Below are 14,743 nucleotides of genomic sequence, written 5' to 3'. Positions count from 1 at the left end.
TAGATGAAAGTAAGAAGGCAGGCAGTGAGGGCTGGCAGGAGGAAGATTGCGGAGGTGGGACTTGAATTAGTTGGCTCTGCCTGTCTTAGGCTCTGTCTCTGCCTACAGTTGGTCTCCCTGCCTTCCACCCTACCATTCCCATCAGCCACCACTGCCTGGCTCTTTACATCTCTGTGTGTACTGGCCATGCCTCCTGATAGAAAGGAGCACGTTAGATCAGTCACATACAGAGAGGCAGCAGAGACACTCCACTGTGGATAAGTGCCTTGTGCTTACATTATTCTACAAGGGGCAACACTAGAGGCAGAAGCTGACAGCCAAGGCTACCACCCCTGGATGGGTTGTAAGGGAAAAGGCAATCAGGGGTGGACTGTCTGGGAGCAGACTGAGGTTAGTGAGACATTGCCCCATTCATCCTAATGGGCCAGTCTCCACTGATTTGAAATAACCCCTGAGGATTCTGGAGCATGTTCTAGGGCACCCACTTGATTCACATCACATCCTGGCCTGTGCCCCTTCTATCTTAAGCTGTGTGAACTGAGGGGGCTTGCTAGAACATATCCAACTCTCCCCTGAGCTTTGCAGATGGCATGTGGATCATATATAGAGAGCAAGTTGGGTAGGGGGTTTTGACCCTCCAGATGTTCCTGTACTACAGCCCCCATTATCTTTGGCCAGGCTTGCTGGAGCTGATGGGAGTTGTAGTTCAGCAGCAGCAGGAGGGCCAAAGGTTCCCCACACCTGATAATAGAGTCAAAAGGGACTTCAGAGATCATGTGGTCTCCTGGTCAATGCAGGAATCAGTGCAAGAAGACCACTGGGGTGTTGCTGGACTGCTTTTGTTTTCAAAGGAAAGCCTATCTGCTTCCTGTCGCTCATTGTCAAACTCCCTGCCTTTGCAACTTGGTTTGAAATGTGAGTGCCCCACTTTCTCAGTTATCCACCACACTTCCTTCCTTCCTTCCCCCTCCTCCATTTAGCCCTTTACCTGGATTGTTCCTGGCGTGTTGATGGGAGGAGAGAAGAAAAAGTCTGAGAAAGCCAGGTAGGACATCACTTTCATAAAACCTGTAGGGGTTCTTTTTTTTTTTAGTTCACTCTTTCCCCTCCAGTCCCTTTCATCTGCCACTCTCTCTCTCCCAGGGTGCCTTTTTTTTTATTAGTGGGGAGAGAGTGACTTTGGATCAGGCTGTGAGTACCCCCCACTGTGGATCTTACAAAAAACGGACAGCTGAGCCAGCAGGAAGTGTGTTCATCTTTCTCTCTCTGGTTGTAAAATGTTGATGAGCTTCTTTAGCCTGTGATCCCTGCCGGTGTGTGTAAGATTCTTTCTCTACTCTTCCCCGCTCCCCTCACCCCCAAAAAAGATCTGCTGTTCCACCCAGGTCTCTTGCAAGCTCTTCTGTTTGCTCAACTGATGGGACAGGGAAGGACTATAGCTCAGTGGCAGAGAATCTGTCCTTTGTTCAACCTGCAGGTTGGACTGGGAATGTTCTCAGTGTCTGATACTGAGCTAGATGAACCCAGTTGTCTGACTCAGTATAAGGCAACTTCTTATGACAAGAAATGGGATCTTAGAAGTTTTTTTTTATAGGAAAGGACTGTGGCTCAGTGGTAGAGCATCTGTTTTCCATACAGGAAGTCCCCCGTTCAATCCCTAGCATCTCCAGGTACGGTTGGGAATGTGCCCTGCCTGAAACCCTAGATGATGCTCAGCTAGAAGGACCAATTGTCTGACTAGGTATAACACAGCTTCCTATTTGTTTGGAACTATGTCATGCTTTTTTAAGAGGGAAGGACTGCACCAACAGTGCTAGAGCATCTGTTTTGCATGCAGAAGGTCCCAGGTTCAATCCAGATGGGTTTGGGGATGACCCCTGCTTGAAATTTTTGAGAACTGCTGCCAATCCACAAAGACAATACTGTGCTTGAACCAGTGGTTTGACCTCTGTATAAGGCAGCTTCCTATGTTGCCATTTTGCAGTAAGAAAGTGTGTGTGTCTTTCTTAAGAGTCAGAAAAGGGCAGCTTAGATTCCACTCCCATTGGGCCCTTCAAGCATGACTAATGGTCAAGGATGACAGGAGCTCTTGCACAGCGACATCCAGAGGATCACCATGTTGGGTATCCTTGCCTTAGATCTTCTGGGGAAATTCTGCACAAGCAGAATTTAGCACCCTATGATATTCTATGAATATCACAGGGCGCTAAACAAGAAGCAGCCACCCCTGTACAGACACCCTTCCCTCTGCCATTTGTGAAGCAACAGCCATGAGCTGCTTTAAACATCTTGTGAAGACTAATCTTTTTCCTGACCCGTAAGATTGTACCCCTTTAAAGTTTATCTTGAGTTCCTTATTTTTAAATTTGTTCTTACGTGCTTTCATGCTACTGTTTTACTGATTTATGTCAATTTTTTCTTTCAACCATGATGTTTGCTATCTTTATGCTGTGTTCTATTTAGAGGCTTTTTGGGTGGGGGGTTCCCATGTTTGGAAAATGGGAGAGTTACCTGTTCTGGATGGGGTTGTGCTCCCTCTAAAGGACTAAGTTCATGGTTTGGACAGGGGTAGCCTCACCACTATAGTCCATGCACTGGGAACCTTGAACCTAGATTACTGTAATGCGTTCTATGTGGGGTTGCCCTTGGGTCTGATTCGGTAGCTTCATCTGCTGCTGAATGCTGCAGCCACATTGCTGATGGGAGTTTTGGGTCAAAAACATGTGACACTAGTATTAAAAAAGCTGCGCAGGCTGCCTACCTGCTACTGAGCCAGGATCAAGGTTCCTGTTTTGATTTGCAAAGTCCTGAACAACTTGGGTCCAGGATACCTCAAGGATTCTGATATGGAAGCAGATTCACCTGCGAGACGAAAACCATGAACCTTGGCAAACAAAGAGGTGCAGTGTGTTGTATGTGTCAGGATTAGAGATCACAAAGGGAGGGAGGAGCTTATGAACGAGGTGTGATCTTTTGTTAACAGTTAGTCTGTTTTACCCATGTGTTCAATCACTCTTCTTCTGATTTTTTTTTAAATTTAAAATAGATTACGCAAAGGAATAAACATCCTAATTGCCACTCCTGGCCGCCTGGTGGACCATATCAACTCCACCAAATGCATTCACTTCCGCCACATCCAGTGGCTGATCCTGGATGAGGCAGACAGGTAAGCAGTCCTGGCTGCATCCTCAATTGTTGGAAGTAGCTGCCCATGAGGGAGGTGGGATCTTTGAGACAACACACAGCAGGTAAGAACATTGGAAGCTGCCTTATATGGAGTCTGTCTAGCTCAGCACTGTCTACATTGACTGGGGGTGGCTCTCCAGGGTTTCCCCCAGCCCTTCCTGGCAGGAGATGGTAGGGACCGAGCCTGGGGCCTTCTGAGGATGCTCTGCTACTGAGATCCCATAATGCCAGGTTGCCACCATGAACCAGGAAAGTTGGATGTGTTACTTATCCTCGTGCTGTTCCTCCCCCCCCCCCCTTATCTCTCACCTGTGTTTCAGGATCCTGGACCTGGGTTTTGAGAAGGCAGTCACTGCGATACTGAATGCCATAAATGCTGACGGTGAGAAGCGGCAAAACGTTCTTTTGTCGGCAACGCTTACAGATGGTAAGTGCTACATAGGTGCTCGTATTTTCATTGCAGCAGCCACTGTGGGAGGAGGGGCAGATGGGGAAGTTCACCAGAAAGTTATTGGTTGCAGGGAACTTCTTCCCCCACCCCTACCTGCACCCACACGACAGACCTGAGAGGGCCCCCAGCAGCTCTGGCAGGGGTGAGGGAACTTTTTTCGCCCAAGGACTGAATTCCTTTCTGGGCAGCTTTCTAGGGGCAATATGCCAGTGGTGGGTGGAGCCAGAGGCAAAGTGTGGGCTGAGCGCAAATGTAAATTTTACCTTTTTAGAATACACTAGTTTCCACACACACACACATGATCAGAGTTCAAGGATACATCCCAGCCAGGCTAAAGCACTCAAGAAGGGTATGGAGCAGAGCCAGTGAAGGCTGTGGTCTGGGGAGAGTTCCCAGGGCCAGACAGAGGCCTAGAGGGCCACATTTGTTCCTGGCCCTGAGGTTCCCCACCCCTGAGATACAGTTTTCAACCAGTATCTCATTAATATTTGCAAGCTCCTCTGGGAGCCATTTCATGTTGAAGAACAGGATAAAGAAACAGTGATACTAAATAAATATTCCTCCCCTGCCTGAAACAGGAGTCTCGAGGTTAGCTGACATCAGCTTGCATGATCCTGTTTACATTTCCATTGCGGAAGGATCACTGGGGTCAAACACTTCCAAGGCAGAAGCGTGTGCTAAGGAGGATGCCGGTGTCGCTCCAGTGAGCTTGGAACAAAGAGGATTTGCTGTACCGGAAAACCTCCAGCAGAATGTTGTGGTTGTCCCTAGCAAGCTAAGGCTTGTGACGCTGGCAGCATTTATCCTTGGGAAGTTGAAGGTGAGGTTCTGGTTCTGTTGGCTGACAGGTTAATGGGTGGGCCTTCCCCATATCCTTTCCTACAGTAGACTTAACATGACCCCTCTCTTAAGGGTTTGTTGTTTAGAATGTAATAACATAAGAAGTGATCAAGCTAGTGACCCATCTAGTCCAGCATCCTGCTCTCACGGTGGACAAAAATGAGGTGCCCCAGTGAGAAAGGACCTCCTGTGAGCAGGACACAAGCACAAGAGCAGTCTCCCATCTTGTGGCTTCCGTTGGCCAGTGTCCAAAAGCATTACTGCCTCTGACCATGGAGGCCAAACATAGTCATTGTGATTCGTAGCCACCAATAATAACCTTCTCCTCCATAAATTTGTCTCCTCCTCTTTGAAAACTACCCCAGTTGGTGGCCATTCTTACATCTTGTGAGAGCAAATGCCATAATTAGAGCGCTGTGCAAAGCAGTCCTTCCTTTTGTCTGCCCTGAATCTCCTGACGTCAGTTTCATTGGATGTCCTTGAATTTTAGTATTACAGTGGTACCTCGGGTTGCATACGCTTCAGGTTACAGACGCTTCAGGTTACAGAGTCTGCTAACCCAGAAATAGTACCTCGGGTTAAGAACTTTACCTCAGGATGAGAACAGAAATCGCGTGGCGGCAGTGGGAGGCCCCCTTAGCTAAAGTGGTACCTCGGGTTAAGAACAGCTTCAGGTTAAGAACGGACTTCCAGAACGAATTAAGTTCTTAACCTGAGGTACCACTGTATATGGGGGGATCTCTTTCCACTTCACTTCAATCCAGCTTGGATCAGCCCGGTGGCCCATCTAGTCCAGCATCCTGTTCTCACAGTGGCCACCCAGATACCCATTATGGGAAGCCCACAAGGTGGACCTGAATTCAACAGCAACTCTCCCCTCCTGCAGTTCCCTGCAGTTGGTATTTAGAGGCCTACTAGTAGCCACCAATAGCTTTATCTTCTGTTAATTTCCCCCCACCCTCCTGCGGAATTCCGCAGTACACTCAGCCCTTGATTTGTGTCTCTTCTTATTCCCACAGTTTGAAAAATGCAACAAGATGATTGTCTTCTTCTCCAGCTGTGAGCAGGTGGAGTTTCACCACACCCTCTTCCACAAAGTCTTGGCTGCGGACCTTGAGCAGCCATGGCTTCCTCCTTCGCCCTTGACGTTCGCACGCTTGCATGGTGACATGAAACAAGAGGTGAACTGCCCACTCTCCCAACTTCCCCATTCAGGAGCCAGCCAAAATTGGCTGAAGGTTTTCAAAGGCAATCAGGAATCCTGCTTCTGCCACGTGCCATTTTTGGGATATTGTTCTTTAAAAAGAAATGGGGCTTATTCCTACTCAGAGTAAACTATCGGATAGCCCTGACTAAATTAGGTCTGTTCTTTCAGTGGCTCTATTCTCGGATACGATCCACTATCCACAGCCTAATAGTGAGTAAGTGGTCTGTCTAGCTTCAGTACTGACTGACTGGCAGCAACTCTCCAGGATTTCATACAGGGCACATTTCCCAGCCCTACCTGATGGTCCCGGGGATTGACCTTGGGACTCTCTGCATGCAAAGCAGCTGATCTGCCACTGAGCTGTGCTCCTTCTTGCGTGTGAGAGACAGAAGAAATGTGAGAGCTATTGGGTAGTGGTTAGAGAGTCAAACTAGGGCTGAGACGACACTGGGGTTCAAATCCTCACTCATCTATGAAGTTGTCATTGGACAACTTTGGTTTTCGAAAGGACTTGGGGGGGGCTCAGTGGGGTGCCTAAACAGGAAGAGGCTCTGTCACATTTCCAAGTTGTGTTGCAACTGGTACACCTTGAGAAATAAAGAAGCTGCAGTTATGCCCTCGTCTGCTCCTTTCCCGTGGCACCTGGAAATGTGCTTTTCTTGCCCTTGGAATTCCCAACCTCTCTCCAACCCGAGAGAGGCAGAGTAGGCTTGGCCTCGCCTGATGCAAACCCCAGCTGTTAAGACAACCAACATACCATTCCAAAGCCAGCAGCAGAGGGAAGATCCTGTCTTTTAGGGCCCAATGTGCAATTAGCCCTCTGTATCTTCGAATTAAGGGCATTAATGGAACTAAATTGTGCCTCCCATACAGCACTGCTGGGCACAGGCTGGTCTCATCAATACAAGTTCCTTTGCTTGGGGTTTGAGGGCAGCTTGGCCTAGTTGCTTTCTTTGGCACACACTGGTGCATCTAGTTCTATCCTCTTCCATGCCTATTCTGCTCTCATTAATTATCAGCCCTGACCCCAGCTGGCAGAGTTTATTTCTAAAACCTCTGCACTTTAGGTGCAAAAGTGCCTTTAATATGATATGCAGATTTGGTTCTTAGGAAATTGCCTTATAATATATCGAGTGACACCATTGGTCTGTCAAGGCTTTATTGTTACTGCCAATGGACAGCATTAAGTAAACAAGAACAGGTGAGGTCTCTGCAGACTGGAGGTAGCCAAATGTTCCCATCTTCACAAAAAAGGGGAGGGGGAGAGAAGACCCAGGTACTTGACATCAGTACCAGGAAAGGTCCTAGAACAGTCGGTCTGTGAGCACTTAGAAAAGGATATTGTGAATACTAAGACCCAGCACAGGTTTCTCAAAAACAAGTTAGGCCAGACAAATCTCATTTCTTTTTTTGATAGAGTTACCAGCTTGGTGGAATTCTGTGGACATAGTATATCTTGATTTCAGTAAGGCTTTTGACAAAATTCCCCATAATATTCCTGCAAAGAAGGTGGTAAGATGTGAGTTGAATGAGGTAACTTCTTAGGTGGATTTGTAGCCAGAGCCCATACTAGCCCTTGAAGGCTAGTGTGACAGTAAATTAGTTAATTTAAAATCTACCAGTCACTATTAGAGGGGAAAGCCATGTCATCCCCGTTGCAGAACTAAGGTAGTATCTAACCAACAAGTTTTCCCATTGCCCAGCCCCTTGTGTTGAAATCCCCCTCAATGATTAACCAATTAAATGGCTTTAATTAATCTACTTATTTGTGTAGCACTATCCAAGTACAGTTTTTGTTACAGCAGTATAAGATAGGTCCCTGCTGCAAGGAGCTTACAGTATAAATAATTTAAAAAACCAATTAAACATGCATCATATTTGGTTATTTATAATTAGTTTGCATAATCTTTTTTTCCTCAGCCTCTCACATTGACAGGTCTCATAGGCTCTATCCAAACCCCCAAATCCTTTGTAACCTTTCATGATCCATGTCCTGCCCATCTACAGGATTCATTTTGCTCATGAAGCACATGGATGCTTGCTTCATAAATCCCTTCATTTCTTTTAGGAGAGGACGTCTGTCTTCCAGGACTTCTTGCAATCAAAGACGAGCATTTTACTCTGCACAGTAAGTTACTGGATAATAAGTTGACAGGAGCGGTTGAGCAGTGTATCGCACCATGTAAGCTGGAGTTAACTCTACATTAGCAAAACAGGATATGCACAGGAGTGGCATGTCTGATGAGCACAGCAACTCAGGTCTTGTCCCCATGAGGCAGTTGCTGAGACTAAAAGTCCTGTCTCTCCACAGCCGGTTATGTCTCCTCCTCTGCAGGGTTTTTTCCCAAGCGGTCAGAGACTGTTCCTGCGTGCCTGTCTTTGCTTCTCCCACTTTATGCCTCTCCTGGTTCTGGGAGACTGGGGGGGCGGGGAGGTAACTTATCGCAGCAGGAGGGGGAGACACTCATACCTCTTCACAAGCCTGACTCATCTCTGCTTCTTTGCTTCCTTCCTTTTCTACTGATTCTGGTCTGCTGTCTGTCACAGGCTCTCCCCGCTCCCTAAGCCCTGTTACCGCTTCAGCTTCTGGCACCTCCTCCTCCTTCCTCTTCTCTCTCTGACCACTCATCATCATCCAACCCCTACTACCACAACTCTGAGTCTTCTCCCCTTGAGGTTTCCCCAGCTGGTTCCTCCCACCATTCTTTAGCATCCAACCAGTCCCTGGCATAGCTTTGAATATGAGCAAGTATAATTGACACCCAGTTTATCTTGTCATCTGGCAGGGAAGGGCATGGAATGTATTCAGGGTAAGAGGAGTCCAAAATAGAGGAGTGAGGACTGCATGCCCAGTGGATTTCCAGTTGCCATGTCTGTTGTCTGTCTAGTCCTGATTAACTTAGAAAACTAAGAATACTGAGATCAAAGCACAATAACCTGTTTTATTATAAACTCAAACTCGCTTCAAGGGCGGATAGAAGACCATCACTGCTTGTGGGATGCTAGTAACCTTTCTGTCTACTGCTTCAGACTGCTGCATCACTACACAATTTGCTCACTTAGCCATGGCAGCTGTTAAGCCTGGGAAATCTGTGTGTCTCAGTGATGGCTGCCTACCATAAATGTGTAAATTAACAGCAATCAGGAGCCATTGGAGCTGAAAAGTTCTGGCCACCTCTGACATTCTGGGTTGCCATAACGTGGCTTTGCTTGATGTTTTTTTTTTTTAAATTGGAAAATGGTTGCAAGTTTTGGGAATAGGAGCAAGGTGGGCATCAAAGAGTCCTGCTGGATCAGGCCCAAAGGTCCAGCAGCTAATTCCCTTCCACTGCTGATAATTTCCAGTGCCTTTAGTTGCTCACTAACCAAGCAGGAAGAGTGTAGCCTTCTCTTCTTGTCTGTCCTCTGCATCCATATTTAGCAGCAGACTGCCCTTGGGTATAGCAGCTGTATTTCCAATTGCCAGAGCTGTAATGTGGCTAGTCCTTATGGATTTCCAGTTGCCATAGTTGAGGTCCTGTTTGTGGGCTTCCCATTGGGACACCTGGTTGGCCACTGTGAGAATGGAATGCTGGAGTAACCTGACCTCCCTTTATTTGAACAAGCAGGATTGGCCAGCCATACTGTTTGGGACCATTTGGTGCAGCTACAGCAGTCTACCTCCAATGAAAGACTTTTTGTGTGGTTTTTTTTGTTTTGATTTTGCATTCCTACTATCTGAGTAGTGAGGAAAGCTGCTTGGATTTTCTGCCTTCAGGTCTCAAAATTATCTTCTCCTGAGGAGTATAAAGCCTATGCTTCAGACTTTCTCTAGAGTGTGTGAGTCCCATGAGCTTGTGTTTGCCACTTGCTGTCGTAACCAGTATGTTTCCCCTGGATCTCCTGTTTATTTCCCTGTGCCAGTTTCTATGGCACAAAAACAATAATGGCAACCACACCCCTCCAAAACCATGGAATTAATAGTAGAAGCCAACCTTTATTTGACTAGTGGGCATTTTTCAAATTTTCAGAGTGTTGGGGGTGCCAGTTAAAAAATGGCTGCCATGGAGTGGGCATGTCATGACACAAAAATGATTTCTGTGGAGCACAGCATAACACAGAATTGAATAGAGAGCCACCCCCAACAACTATGCTTACCATGGGAAGTCAGCTATGCCCTATTCGTCCTGATTATGTACATCTCACACACACACACACACACACACACACACACACACAGACTGTTGCTGTCTAATAACAAGGAGCATTCCTCAGTATGAGGGAAAATATATGAGGTAGCCATGCAGAAATCGCTTAGTGTGTGCCTGCACATTTTGCCGTATAACTTTCTTTCTAGAAGGGCTGGAGACTTGCTTTTTGTAAAAATAAAAATGAAAAATCAGTCTGGGGCACCTGACCAGAGGCAGCCCTGAAAACCTTCAAGGTTGATAACCCCTGGTGTAGACAATACTGAGCTAGATGGCTCACCAGAGCTTACTATGCTGTTCCTATGCAGTAATTGTAATTTCCCCCCTAAACACGCCAATTAACGTTTGAAAAACAGACTAGGGCTTCTCTTGCGAAATGTCTGTGCTTTCTCCTTCACTGAAGTTCTTTGCTTGCCTTTCTCAGGGAGGTGCCTCTGCTTTTTTAAGGGGGGGGGAGCAAGTTCAGTGAGAGGAAGATCATTTTGGAGATTTGTTTGCCTGTTAACTCCATCACGCTAACTCATCCTGCCAGTTTTCTGGCGGGCGCGGCCAAACGCTTTCGCCCTCTGACAGCTTTCTGCGCTCTCCCCCTCTCCTTCCTCCTCCAATCGTGCAGCCCAATCTGTCACTTGGCCGACGGGGGTCCCTTCCCCGCTGATGGCTTTCGACACTCAGCTGTAATGACTCTTGGCAGGCTGGGAAGTCATGAGAGCTCCTACCTTCCGCTTGGCCCTCTCTCTCCCCACCCCCCGACTCTGCCTCTCTTTCTCGCTTCCCCCTGTTTTAGCTAAAGCGCTTTGTGTGTGCCTCTTTTTGGTAAATAAATGAGTCATTTTAATCCAACTGACAGCCTGGCACCTGAACGAGCTGCCTTCCATCTGCACCTTCTAGGCCTTGCGGAGGCTGCCAATTGTCAAGACTAAGGCCTTCAAGGCCTCACCACTCAGTGCCCTTTCAGGAACGACTTCATCAGATTTCTTTCTCTCTCTTCTGTCCCTAAATCTTGGGGATGTTGGTGGGTCCTGAACATTGGGGTTGTACACAGGATCCAAATTTGGAAAGATTTTTAAAACACCCCTGCCTCAGCTCCAGAGCTCCAGCGGTGGAGATGGAAGTGCAGCAAAGACAGAAAACTGACTTTGAGCCCCTGCCATTCATGGTATTTATACCAGGCCAAGCCAATCTAGAGGCTTCGTACTACTGGTAAGACATGGGTGCTGCTGTTCCTTTCTCCACCTAATGGGGGCTTTATGTGCACATAGTCCCAGTCACTGCATGTAGACCCCCAGCCTTTGCTCACAAGGGACCTTTTTGATTGCAAGGTTGCTGATAACAAATTTTGTGGCCTCTTAAGCCACCAAGCTCACTGATTTTTCTTTTACTTCCTGTGCGAAAACTCCAGCCTACTAGTCTCCCCAGATCCCACCCCTTCACAAGCCCCACCCTCTTTTTCTGCAGGCCACACCCTCTCAGCAACCTTGCTTCAAATCCTTCTCTGGTGTTTTTCACCTGGCAGAGATGTGTCTTTGAACTCTAATACAGTGGTACCTCGGGTTAAGTACTTAATTCGTTCCGGAGGTCCATACTTAACCTGAAACTGTTCTTAACCTGAAGCACCACTTTAGCTAATGGGGCCTCCTGCTGCCGCCGCGCTGCCAGAGCACGATTTCTGTTCTCATCCTGAAGCAAAGTTCTTAACCCGAGGTAATATTTCTGGGTTAGTGGAGTCTGTAACCTGAAGCGTATGTAACCTGAAGCGTATGTAACCCAAGGTAATACCTTTGCTTTTCTGGATGGAGGATAATAAAGAGAAGTATGTATGTTTAGAAATTAGCCAGCTGTACAATAGTAGCTCCAGAAGGGTATCTCTTTAAATTTCCAGAGAGTCATATTTCCCTCCTGGTGCTACAGTTCCCAGAGTTCCCTAGGAAAAGGGACTGATTGCTAACACATGCTGGGAATTTTAAGTTTGGAAGGGGAATTGGTGGGTGGGTGTTCCCTAACAACTCTCAGTACCTTTAACAAGTGACAGTTCCCCCAATCCTTGGGGGGGGGGCTTGACTGTTTCAAGTGGTATTATGTTGCTTAAGTGTATAGTGTAGATGGGGCCAGATTCTCTGCGAACAGCAACAGCACTCCCATAAAATGTTATGAGACTTTAACTTAATGGTGTGTGTATGTGATATCACACACCAACTGAATCATCTCATTTGGCTAAAGTTCCCTGGAGAAGAGAAGGTGGCTGGACACTGGTGGCGAGAACTAGGGTTAAATGAGCATTCCAAGTAATCAAGATCTCTGTCCTACCACCCTTCAAAACAGGCACAAAACCACAAAGGAGGACGAAGCCTGAGTGAGGCCTTGAAATGAAATCTGAAACAGGCCATGAGGGCCCCATTCCCTCAACCAGGCAAAGCAGAAAGGATCAGGACTCTGGTATTTATACCAGGCTAGCCAACCCAGAGGATACATTCTGCCAGCCTGGGGTAGAAGGTGCTTCTCAATTAACCTCCTCCCCTAACGCACCAGTCAGGGCACTGACCGATCTAGATGCTTCAAACAGCTAGCCAATGGTAGGAGCTGGAGTTGTAGGCTGCTATTCCCTTCTGTGCCTGATGAGGACTCTGAAGCCCCAGGGCACATAGTCCATGGCATGAGTTTACTGGCTGAACCCTCTTCCTCTCTCTCCAGCATTACACTCACTGCTGAACTTTTGTTTAAGAGGAGGATACAGCTTCCAGGACCACGGAGCGTGCCATTTTGGCAAGGAATGAATAGATTGTGTCTCATTTTAGAAGCCAGTTCCTAAAGGGTGGTGTGCGAGACAACAGGTTCTAGCTGCTGCAATGCTCATTCAAGATTCCTTGTCTTGTTGCACCAAACCAGGGACAGGAACCCAAGGGCCACTTTCTCCTCTGGACAAATGTTCAGGGGCCTTGTGCCAATGGTGGGCAGACAAGGAGTACAAAAAATTGCCTTTGCCTGAGAGCCCTGGGAAGAGGAATTGATTGTTAAACTTTCTCTCCGGGAGGGGGAATAGGGTTTTCATAACAACTCTCAGGACCCTTAACAACAAACGGATCCCAGGCTTCTTTGGGGAAGGTCATGGCTGTTTAAAGTGGCATCATAGTGCTTTAAATGTGTGGTACAGATGTGGCTCTAGTTGCACCTGCAGAATCAGAATGACCGTGTGTGAGGGGTGTGAGTGAATGCAAGTGCGATTTGTGTTGGGAGGCAGCTGGTTTTAATTGCAGGAGAAGAGAGCGAAAACCATGCTGGCGAAGAGCTGTAACCAGAGATGATATATTTGCATACTCATTACGGCTTTGCATGGTGTTGTGCCTTGATCTGCTTAAACTAATAACCTCTTTTGGCAGTGTATCTGCTTCATCAAGTGGACTGGGAACAGGCGGCGACTCGACGCCGGTCGCGGCTGGGTGTAATAAATCCCCCTTCTTAACTTGGCAGCTCCTTAAAACTAAATCCAATATCTTGGCATAATGGCATCTAATAAGCTGAAGCGATCGGTCAAATCCAATTTAAATCCCTTAACCCCCCCCTTTTTGGGGGGGGGCGCTACGAAAGGAAAGCTCAACTAGGGTTGGGTTGAACCTGGATGGAAAGTGTTATTTTATAGTTACGCTTTTTTATATATATATAAAAACAAAATTTGGAATTCCTCTTCCAACACTTGTGATCGCTAATTGCAGTTCCAGTTGGAGAGGGCTTTTGTGGTTGGATCCTGCTTGCGGGTTTGCTAGAAGCATCTGGTTGGCCATGTGAGAACTTGAGGCTGGTCTAGATGGGCCTTTGGCTTGATCCAGCAGGACTTTTCTTGTGTTCTTATTTGGCGTTAGGGATTTCTCACCCGCCAGTATAGGTTTCCATGCTGAGGAATGCATGAGCCCCAGAATCTGCAGCTGTTAAGATCCCAAGTTTTGTTGGCATATGGCTGGAGCAAACCTTTAAACAGACAGTGTTCAGGCTGAGACTCAGTATGAAATAAGAAAGCTTCTGTTTATTAAAGAAAGTCCATTTTTTGATAGGAAGTCTCTGGTGCTAGCTAACTTATCAGGAGAAACAAATGAGCCAGTTTGCCCCTCAAGAAGGTATATCCAGGTAGACTTCACAGCTAGAGGTCCAAGAGAAAGTGGAAGAGGGTGCAATGTAACTCATACAACTTGGGCTTCAGCACAGAGATCCTGCTGTGCAGGATGGTTCTTAACAGGTTAGGACTCACACCTCTGGCTTGGTTCAGGTGTAAACTTTTGTTACTCTGGGAACAAGTTCTTTGCTTGCACACACTTCCCCTTTCCTGCTTGGCTTCAAGAGAGTTAATTCCTAGTAAACAATGGTTTTCACTTTGCCTTGCAAAATCTGCTTTAAGTTAGTGTTCAGAAACAAAATGCAAACCATAGCTGCCGGTTCAGATGTTGTGTGTCATTTGTTGAAATCAAGCATGTAGGTGGAGAAGGGAGTTAATGAGCATAGGACTCATTCTTAATATTACACTTTTTTCGTATTTTTCCTGAAGTATGTTATTTAAAGGGCTGTGGATATGCATTCTTCATAGTGCATTGGGTTGAAATATCTTTTTATATAACAACTTATGAACATAAGGTCATGCATATATTTATTTGATTTAATTATACAACTTATTGGGAATTTTGTTCACGGGCCCTTGCTAGCATTTTTGTTTAGCTCTTCCATTTTGTGGGTCTATAGGGGATGTTCTTATTTGAGTTTAGAATTGTTTCCTTCTTTATTGCAATAGCTTTTTGGAGGCTAAGGTTCTCCCCTTTCTCTACACCCCCGCCCCAATTTCCCATAGAGTGCCAAACCCCAGTTTAGTGTAACATCTCCACCGTTGAT

At 46.7% G+C, this 14,743-nt stretch overlaps 1 protein-coding gene across 2 annotated transcripts in view; it reads left to right on the top strand.

Moving 5' to 3' along the window:
- DDX31 (DEAD-box helicase 31) overlaps window positions 1–14,743 on the top strand; it is a 64,923-nt gene that overhangs the window by 10,345 nt on the left and 39,835 nt on the right. For both annotated transcript variants that reach the window (XM_083485115.1, XM_083485116.1), the window contains exons 9-14: window positions 981–1,045; window positions 3,047–3,166; window positions 3,507–3,613; window positions 4,216–4,457; window positions 5,497–5,658; window positions 7,753–7,812. In XM_083485115.1, the coding sequence (XP_083341241.1) occupies window positions 981–1,045; window positions 3,047–3,166; window positions 3,507–3,613; window positions 4,216–4,457; window positions 5,497–5,658; window positions 7,753–7,812 (756 nt within the window). The remainder of the gene's footprint in view (window positions 1–980; window positions 1,046–3,046; window positions 3,167–3,506; window positions 3,614–4,215; window positions 4,458–5,496; window positions 5,659–7,752; window positions 7,813–14,743) is intronic.

The sequence above is a fragment of the Podarcis liolepis genome (assembly GCF_965112155.1).
Source record: "Podarcis liolepis genome assembly, chromosome: Z".
NCBI classification, from domain to species: domain Eukaryota; kingdom Metazoa; phylum Chordata; class Lepidosauria; order Squamata; family Lacertidae; genus Podarcis; species Podarcis liolepis.
Note: the sequence above shows the minus strand (reverse complement) of the source record. Positions and strands in the feature narration are given on the sequence as shown.